Genomic DNA, 10,581 nt, shown 5'->3' on the forward strand with positions numbered 1-10,581 from the left:
TCGTTTTGATAAAATACGAGCAGAAAGGAGTTGGTTTGTCTAATTCGCTATATACAATATACTTGTTTTTAAGCATTTTCATTGCATACATACACTTGAAGTACGGTTCATACATCTCATGAATTAGCTCTTTTTCAGCTATGGAGAAGGACAACCGCCAATGGGCGTCTTTTGACGGAGTACCGGGTTGTGAAACAGGTACAACGTGACAATCCAAATTTGAAACTTTATTCAATATGGCCTGCGACGGCCAGTTATTAATTCTCTCTCGGGTAAAAAAATCCGAACTACTAGGTGGCCATGACAGGCATTTTAAACAATATACATGGTCTATAGTATTACTCAATTTATGTACCTTTTCACTAGATGTGCCATACCGAAAACGAACATTACCATAGCAGAGTAACGAAGGACCTTGTATCTGAACAACATCATAATAATCACTACCGACATCGTGCCTTTTCCATCTATCGAGAAATAAACTGATAAAATCCACAGAGCTAATATATCCGCCATCATCAATAAAGTGATAGAAATCCTCTGGTAGACACCTCTTGTCAACTGCCTTGAGCTTTAGGTACGTCGGCTCAGTTGAATTCTGCTCAACGAGTAGATACACAAAATTATCTTTAGCTTCTTGAGAGTTCCACAATACCACTGGGAATTCATGCCTCAATATCATTACATCCTGGTCGCCGCAGACGTCCCGAGGCATGCATTCACCTATGCTTCCAACGTTGTACTCATAGGGCCAAATTGAGGGGTACATTTCGGAAATTCTTTTCCTACTTTCTTCACTTATCCTGCTTTCGCAGATATCAGGCAACCGACGAGCCGTTTTAAGTCCAATAATTTCACTGGCAAGTTCATCTATGCCTTCTTGGGCCTTTAAAATCATGGTACATAACATCAAATGAAAAACATAATCAAAACTCTTGTGTTCGGTAACCTGACAGACCCAGATGATTATAACACAATGCCCTTGTCTGATAATTATATACAACTTCACTATCGAAACAGCCTTGTGATCAAAGTACAACATTTAGAAAGGTCACAAAACCGTAACTTTGTAGACATTATCTAAAAAGAAGTGACATATTATGCCTACTTGATTTACGTCATTTACGCTTGAAAATTATAACATTTTGTAGGGGCTCATTTCCCTTAAAGCTCCACCAGCGAACCCCCCGTAGTAAAATGTTTTATAGAATTCTATAGAAAGTCTATAGACATTTATGAGTTTTTATAGACTTCTATAGAAAATTGGATCCAAGAATTATCTCTCTATATAAAACCTATCCATTCTCTGCGACCTTGTAGAAAATCTATTAAAACTCTATAAAGCTGGTTTAGAAAATCATATAGAATTAGCCTATAGAAAAGCTGTAGAAATTTTATAGAATGGTTTCTTTAGAAATTCTATACATTATTTTCTTACGGGCCTTCGTGGCCCTCAGACACCAGCCGGTCTAAACATCGAAAAAGCAGGCGCCGCCCCTGTATATTGCACTTAATTGATTACCTAACCATCTCTAACAGCTTATAGGCCTACGTTTTTAACCCATTAATAAATAATTATATTAAATAAGATCATTGCACACATTAAAATGTCATAATTAACTCAGGTTGTTGTACATAATTAAAGTATAAAATAAATGTTACTATTATACAGTATAATACATAAATAATATTAGTATACATAACCTAAATACGGTACTACATAATTATAAAATACACAAATCTGACATTATCTAGTGTACATGGCAGGCACCTGGCTAGAAATGTATACAAAATTAACTTATTAAATTACTACAATTAACTCAGATTGTACATACCTCATAAAAATAAAGATTACCGTACTGTATATTAAAGTTAATATTACAAACATAATCTACTGTACTACAAACTGTGTTTTATAAAGTACAAATATATAAACATTGATCGTTAGTGTAAAGGGCGGGCGGCAAAGTCAATCAAGGTGTTAAAAAATAATTATATAAACATCAACATTCGTTTTCTTTTTAACTTAATTATTTTTAGTCATGTCTAATTATCATTTGGGACTTGAGGAGAATGCTGTGCATTATATTATTACATTCCATAGCGAAGGCATATACTATTTTTTCTAATATTATTTTTTATTTACTAAAATATTTATTCACACTATGCCTAAAAATACTTGGTTTGCTCTCCAGTGTTGGAAATTTTATGGTAGGTGAGGGGGAAAAAAAGTTTTTTCTTTAGTTGAAGCGAAAAATTCAGTAACACAAAATACCGCATAACTAAAAGGAATATTTTTGTATAGTAATACACTGTACAGGCCCTACGTGTGATCGTGTTGTCAAGCGGTATCGAACCCGATTTTTTAAGTTGGAGATAGTAATATAAGGTTACTTTGGAAATTAATGGCTAAAAAATATTGTAAAAGAATGCGCTGGTCATTTTTCAATCATAGGGACGGCGGGAGAGGGAAAACAAAGTATCCTTTTTTAGACACTATCGTATTGACTGTTCCAACTGCGAGTTACCAATGACTTAGTCCACCTGTCGAACAGGATCAGATGATTCGGCAAATTTGAGTACCAGATCACGAAAAAAGACGTTACCCGAATTCTTCATATGCGCACTACGTAGGCTATGACTCGCGTGACCTTGCTGTTTTTGTAAAATTCCTAGCATCATGCGCACTACGTATAACTCACGTGAATTTGCCTGCGCAGTTAAAACATCAACTTATCCGGGTGATATGTTATCTTTTATGTTCTATTATCCAATTTTTTTATACTTAAAAATCTGAAACAACAACTCGATAAATTCACAAAAACTGATAATTGAAATACCGATGTATAACCCATGGCCGTACCGCCAATATCACTAATTAGATTCTCCAGCTACAAAAGAAAAAAAAATCAATGTAGCATTATTAGTTTTTTTTTATTCAACACGTTTACCTCACTCTTTATATTGAACATTTTTGCATTCAGTATGAGTTTGTGGGAGTGAATGAGGATAATGAAGGAAATTTACAAGAATTTGGGAATTACAGTATTATTTTTTTATTATTATGTTTAATTATATTTTAATAAAATAAAGAACTTACCAGGTACGCTGGTTCCTCTGTTGTGCTTTGGTAATTTAGTTCTTCAAAGAAAACCTCCAGTCTTGCTACGTCTTTGCTGAAATATATAATTTTTTTTTTCAGTTGAATAAATTAAGATTCAATATATAATTTTTCATTTGTTAACATAAATATTTGTATTAAAATATAACCAATATTAATGGATGTTTTATTGGTTCAGTGTATTCGTGATTTCTTTGCATTCGTCACATAATTGAGCCAAATCGTGCATTTTCTGATGACCACTTTTTAAAACGTCTATTTAAGTTTATTATCTCCGCGAGGAGATTAGGTTTTCACTCTGATTTTTGCCGATTGTGCGACTTTGCGCGTGATTCTTTGTTAGCAGCCTCCTGCTTATATTTTTAAGAGTACGTGCGTCAAATGTGCACACACAACATTTCTGACCTTAAGAAGATCGAACCGGGATGGGGTGTAGATGTTAGAGTCATAAAACGGAAAACATTTAACACTAAATATCTCCAAAACTAAGCGGCCGATCGGATTGAAACTTTCTGGAAAGTAAGTCAAAAAGAACAAATTTGGTTCAGCAAGTTAAAGACGATCCGAGGTCAGGTTTGGGCATTAAAGGATATTTAAGGGGGGAAGGTCCCAGACCTAATATCTCTGTAACCTTTTAAAGGATCTGAATGAAACTTCGTACCGTTGTTAGTCCTGGTCCGTGGACAAAGTGAATAAGTGTTGGTGACCATCCCAAGTAGGGGGTGCATACGAGGACCACTTAACTGAAAAGGACCCGACTTGGATATCTCGAAAACTAATCGACTTAGCCGAATGAAACTTTCTGGAAACTTTAATATAGTTAAGAGAAAGACGGTACGGAAATGTGGTGGCGATTCAAATTCGGGTATGAATTTCGGGGTCATTTTAAGGGCTAAATGTCCCAGACCGTAATATCTAGAGAACCAACAAATGGATCTGAATAGGTGGGCCGCTGTGCCTTAAATTGCCTGTAAACGATGCGGTGAAAGTGTGGTGTTTCTTTTCTTGTTGCTTTAGGTTCATGGTAATTTTTTGTTCCTTCCTGTAGCGCCTTGAGCACTACTGCAGTGGATTTGTGAGCTTTATAAATAATAATAATAATATTATTATTATTATTATTATTATTATTATTATTATTATTATTATTATTATTATTATTATTATTTTTATCATTATTTTTATCATTATTATTACGCGCGAGTACGGTACTTTTATCTGAATTGTAAAATTATACAAATAAAGTTACTGTTACACACACGTGCTTCTGCACTGAATTGTATGCGTCTAGTTTTTCTTTTTATAGGCCTACGTTTATTTTTCCCAAAACTATATTTATATTTCCAATAATTGGTGTAGTTTGATATGATATCAGTAGCAGAGACGATAGCAAATGGTGACATGTGTATGAAGTTGCAGTAGGTTAATACACGTGACTCCATCACTGCCATCGCACGTGTTTGCACTAAAAATAGCTAGTCTATTTTTAGCATAATCTGACCTATTCTGTCTTTGCAGTAATGCGTCACATTCCTGAACACGGCGTACAAAGAACCAGTTTGTTAAAAAGTTTCTTTCCGATTTTTGTTATGTTAGTTTCCAGGCAACTAGTACATACTTGAATTGTTCCTTATTGTTAAAAAGAAGCCCGAAACAGCCATTAACATACATTATTAAAACCATATTTTATTGTATTTCCGTTTATTTGTGTATTTTACAAACATCAGAATATGTATCAAAACTTTGTGTCTGCTTCAAATAGTACCGTGGGAATATATATTCGTGGGAACGTATTGCCAATAAGGAAGCCTCCCGAGGCCATTAAAATATGCAGTATATAATTATAAACATATTAATAATTTGATATGGAAAATTAATATGAAAATACTATATAATTCCTTTGTTTTCATTATATGTATCATTATAAACTGGTCATTAGAACATTATGGTGAAAGGAAACGAAACGTAACAGAAAAAAAAACAAACGCATGACAAACTAGGCCTAATCTTATCACAGTACTACATTTATTTCATAAATCTTTTATTTAAGCAGTAATAAACATGATAAAAATATATATCGATAATAGAAACGTGTCTCAAACCATCATGGTCAAACCAAGTCGACTTAGTAACCTTCGTTGTTTTTCTATAAATAAGGAAAACTAACAAGTGATATTGAAGTGTTGAATAAACTTAATTAATATATATACATATATATATATATATAAACCAATATTAGTACGTACATATATACGCTATTCATAATAATAATAATAATAATAATAATAATAATAATAATAATAATAATAATAATAATAATAATAATTAAGGCTATCATTTTATAGTTAATCTCTTTCAGTTTTAAATTAACCGTTACTATATAATTAACAACAAAAACATTTTATTATTCTTAAGCCTACGTATAATTAAGAAGTTATAATTTTAGATTATTATTGTTAGGCCTAGGTATAGTTAAGAAGCTTTAATTTTAGATTATTATTGTTAGGCTATGTATAAGGAGTTATAAGTGATATAAAATGGAAAATGAATATGTAATATAACAATTATAAATATATTGAAATATCCGTTTGATTTTGTTATAGTTTAATAAATTTGTGTTCTGCAAGTCAACTTTCAAATTGTACACCATTTTTTCATTGTTTTTACATTATATCACTTGGAGCATACATGAGATGTGTATAAGAGACAGCTCATGGCGCACCTGAAAACACCCTTTTTTAACGCCTTTTCTACCATAACTTTGGAACTGCTCATCATCAGATCAATTTCCTCCTTTTTTTTAAATAAAAGATCTATCTTTCATCTTTCTAATGAGATGAAATAAAATGAGATAGATTTATGTTTTATCCTGTCACTTTTCAAATAAAAGTAGGCAACTACATTGGATTTCCGGCGTAGAAAGCAGATTTTTTACCTTTCGCGTCTCATGTTACCAAATTCTAATCAGAATAACTTGCAAAGTATTTGACCAATCAGTTTCTTCCTCTCTGTAAGTTGATCTTTATTCTTTCTGCCATACTTGTTGTAAAAATGGTAGTGATTAGTCAATATTTAGCCCTGCCACTTTTGGAAACCAATAGAACCCAGCCTTCCAAACACCATTGACTGTATTATATACATACGCTTGTTTCAGCGTAATCAATTTTCATTCTCCGGCGTCAGCTGACACGAAGACTCAGTGGTGGCGCCAGGACCTGCCCGACGGAGGGGCTAAAGGCCCCGACGGGGGGGGGGGCTAGTGGAGCGAATGGAGTCTCACTTGGCTGGGGGCCAGGGGGCCGCCTAAGGCGAAGCCCCCTGGAAGCCACGGATATTTGATGAATTATGGCGAATTTTTATTACTTATTTGATAGGCATCGAGTTACTATAATACGGTATGACTTCATGTAGGCTATGTTTTCTAATGTTGAAATCAGCTTCAAAAACCAAAACATTTTGAATAAAGCAAGAAACAAAGAGTATGCGATGTAACCATCAAATTTATTTTCAAATCCTCATTCTTGAAAGTGAAATTCTATATTTTGGAAATTTTGCATGAAATCTGTCAACCACGCTGTCATGGTCGAGGTTGCTTCACCTATTTCACCTATCACGATGTATTCCAACCATAATGAGGCTATCTAAATGAGCATTTGTCATAACAAAACGCAAATTATTTTTAATTAGTCTCATTTAATTATTATTATTATTATTATTATTATTATTATTATTATTATTATTATTATTATTGTTGTTGTTGTGATGAAAAATTGACACAAACACTATGGTGGCTAAACGAATATTACATGTAAATATTTTTTTTTTATTTGTTTGTTCCCCGACAAAATTTATCGTCTTCCCCGACGGGGGGGCTATGCTTCCCCGACGTAAAAGGAATCACACAATCGACTCGATATAACAGTCCAAATGTAATAACACGTTACTGACTAATAATATATAATTATATATATACACGTAAAAGTCTTATATATTGTTTTCATCAGCGTATCTTCGTTTTGCTTTATGGAGTTCATGGGAATTTGGGACGTTATCCACAAACGCCTTGCATTTAATTGAGCGTTTCAAAGGTCAATAGGAACGGCTCGTCATAAAAAAAAAGAAAGCCATCGGGGTCTTATATAATCGGATAGGCATGCATAAAACATTAATATGTTCCTCATTTTACGCGCGTAATACCTGGCCGGACGTACCCAAGTCGAGCTTAATAAATAGCTAAAACTTGTGGGTATTCTGCTTGGCATTCACATCGGTTACTATTGGGGAAAATATAACTATATTTTGTCACACGTAAAAACCTTAATGAATATCCCTATTTTACAACCTTCAAAGAAACCAAAATGGCTTTGTTATGAGTGTTAATTCTTGGTTTGTTTGGAAGTGATGGGAAATTACAATCACTTAAATGATTTCATTTATCTGAAAAATATGCATCTAAATTGTACAGTAACGTCTTTTTTTTTTATAAGTTGATTGATGCCAGTGAACACTCAAACAATGTACATTTCCGGAGTGTTAATCAAACTTATTAACTGACCAATCAGAATCAAGTGCCAGGAAGACGCACATGTCAACCATACACGCGTGTTGCCCCACAAACGCTCTTGTTCACATACAATTTACGATAATGCTTTGTAGGTCACAACATATCCCTTGGGCGCGGGCCGTAGTAGAAAGTTCAATTGGATAGAGGTCAGTGGTAAAATCCTATCCCTAAAACATCCATCATTATGCAAAATCCGTCGGCTAAATCTCTTAAATGTGCTTACATAGCAATAGCAAACATCTGGCAATCCATAAAATAATATGCCACATAAATTGAATTAAAGTGACTCTCTCTTATAATAATATTTTCAGAAATCAGTATGAAAAAAAAAACTTTATTACAAAGAGAATAATAGTCAGATGGTTTCTATCTCACTATTTTAAAGCATAGACTAAACACTTGTCTTAAAAAATTAATTGTTGGCCATCACGTTACTTAATATTACAGGAGATTTCATATTATGCTCAAGCAATACCTAAATTAACTTTCATGGTCTTTTTAGAAAGGAAATATAACCAATTCCCATTATGTATATTAAGTTTATTATAGTCCAATCATGTACTGATTTATTGTTATATTACACACACTAAATGCACAACGAGAAATTGAACTTCCTACATTAAGTTCAAAACTGCTTCTATAATAAATTTAATAAGAATCAATTCAATGTTTGTATAGCTTCGAAAGCAATCATTGGCCAATAATTTTATGAACTTGGGCATGTTTTTAGCGGATATTAGCCTATGATGGCTTTCGAAGCTATAAAAGAAATTGAATTGAATCTTATTGAATTTAGAAGCGGTTTTGAACTTGATGTAGGAAGTTCAATCCCTCATTGTGCATTTAGTGTGTCGGTGATCATAAGTGCGTTATGAATTTGATTTTATGGCTGTTAGTAGATAAGAGGGCCAAAGCTTGATTAGCTTTGCTATTTCCTGTCCACCTTTTGCATTGTGTTGATTGGTTGCGTGCGCACATGCAATAAAGAATGAATGAATGAAATATGTGTTCCATTATATGCTTGATCTAATGACTGGAGGTAATAATGTTTAATTTAATTTAATTTAATTTCATGTCTTTATGCACAAGCGCCAAGGATATGCCAATAAGTGAACGTAATCACTGTCCTACGTGGCATATCCAATTAACAACAGAGGACTTAATGGACCAGTACACCGGGGTAACCCCCTACTCTTCTCGAATGATGTACTGGGTTCTTTAAAGTGCACACGAGCCAAATGCGTACACTGGTGGGCCTATGGTTTACAGTCCTTATCCGAGAAGACTTTTTCCGCCAGCGGAACCATTGGTGAGTGAGCCGTTCGAACCAGCGCCGATATTAGAGCTGAAGCGGTGCCCCTGACTTAACCGCTCGTCCAATCAACTCGCCAAACGCACAGGGGACTATACAATATGCACTCTATAACTATTCGACCATTGTGATTTTTATTATTTATTAGTCTTATGATAGAAGACAAAAGACGTGCATTAATCGGCATTGTCCTACTATTGAGTAATTTGTTCAGATGTCGTGGGAAATCGACGACTGTCCTATTATATTTTGCTACCCTTTGAATGATTGCATTATCTGAAAAATATTAATTTGAATTGTATTATTATTTATATTTTGTGTACGGTATATAAGGCACGTTTTCGTCACACTATTAATTATTGCCATGTATACAGCTATAACTATAGGTTTATGCAATTTTTAGCAAAATGTTTGTCAATGTTAACAACCTCGGTATATTTTGACTGCACGGAAACTGTAACAGCAAAACAACGACTGTTGGTTTTATGTTTTATATACAAACTCGGAATGGTAAATCGCAGAAGTGGTATTATGAATCTAAAGGTAAGATAATGTGCTAGCATTTTCCGCCACGTTGTTTGCGCGTTTGATTTGTATAAAACATGGCATCGTGTTACAAAAATTTAATTGCGAGAAAAAAAACACCGTTTTTGTTGTGATATTTTTTTTTGTATTAGTGTTTTTCTGTCCGGCCATTTATTTATTTATTTCGAATATTAATAAACAGGCAATTAAACTGTTATGTTACACATTTGTGTTTTTTAAAGCGTTTTAAACTAGACACCTATGTTAAACAATTACCTTGAAATGCATGACAAAATTTCGCCCTCCACTTACAACATTACGCAAGGTAGACAAACTAAAACTGACCCCCCACAGGGCCGCGTTCTTTACATTCAAATTGTAAGAACTCTCGCTATTACGTGAGATAGGCTGAAACAAACACTATTCCATTGAAAGTTTAAAGTTTTTCGGAAAAGTACTCGAAATATGGCGGAAAGTCAGAAATTTGCACTAAGTGCTTAACTCGGCGAGATAAGCACTTTCTTGAAAAAAGTGACAATGTTAAAAGGTTGAGTCAAAATGTAATTTTTTTTTGTTAGGTTAGGGTTAGGGTTAGAGTTAGGGTTAGGGTAAGAGTTATGGTTAGAGTTAGGGTTAGGGTTAGGGTTAGGGTTAGAGTTAGGGTTAGGGTTAGGGTTAGGCAAAGTGAGATAGGCTGAAACAAACACTATTCCATTGAAAGTTTGAAGTTTTTCGGAAAAGTACTCGAAATATGGCGGAAAGTTAAAAATTTGCACTAAGTGCTCAACTCGGCGAGATAAGTACTTTTTTTGCAAAAAGTGACAATGTTAAAAAGTTGAGTCAAAATGTAATTTTTTTTGTTAGGCACGGTGAGATATCCTGAAATAAACACTATTCCATTGAAAGTTTGAAGTTTTTCGGAAAAGTACTCGAATTTTGGCGGAAAGTCAAAAATTTGCACTAAGTGCTCAACTCGGCGAGATAAGCACTTTTGTGCAAAAAGTGACAATGTTAAAAAGTTGAGTCAAAAATGTAATTTTTTTTTGTTAGGTTAGGGTTAGG

At 33.8% G+C, this 10,581-nt stretch overlaps 1 protein-coding gene across 1 annotated transcript in view; it reads left to right on the plus strand.

The window, feature by feature from the left end:
- The first annotated feature begins 9,497 nt into the window (after positions 1 to 9,497).
- LOC117106360 (lengsin-like) overlaps positions 9,498 to 10,581 on the plus strand; it is a 4,955-nt gene continuing 3,871 nt past the window's right edge. Inside the window, exon 1 of the mRNA XM_033247735.1 lies at positions 9,498 to 9,537. Within this exon, the coding sequence (XP_033103626.1) occupies positions 9,502 to 9,537 (36 nt within the window). The 5' untranslated portion in view covers positions 9,498 to 9,501. The remainder of the gene's footprint in view (positions 9,538 to 10,581) is intronic.

This window comes from Anneissia japonica, unplaced genomic scaffold, assembly GCF_011630105.1.
Source record: "Anneissia japonica isolate Jap-2015-1 unplaced genomic scaffold, ASM1163010v1 scaffold288115_len170739_cov164, whole genome shotgun sequence".
Classification (NCBI taxonomy): domain Eukaryota; kingdom Metazoa; phylum Echinodermata; class Crinoidea; order Comatulida; family Comatulidae; genus Anneissia; species Anneissia japonica.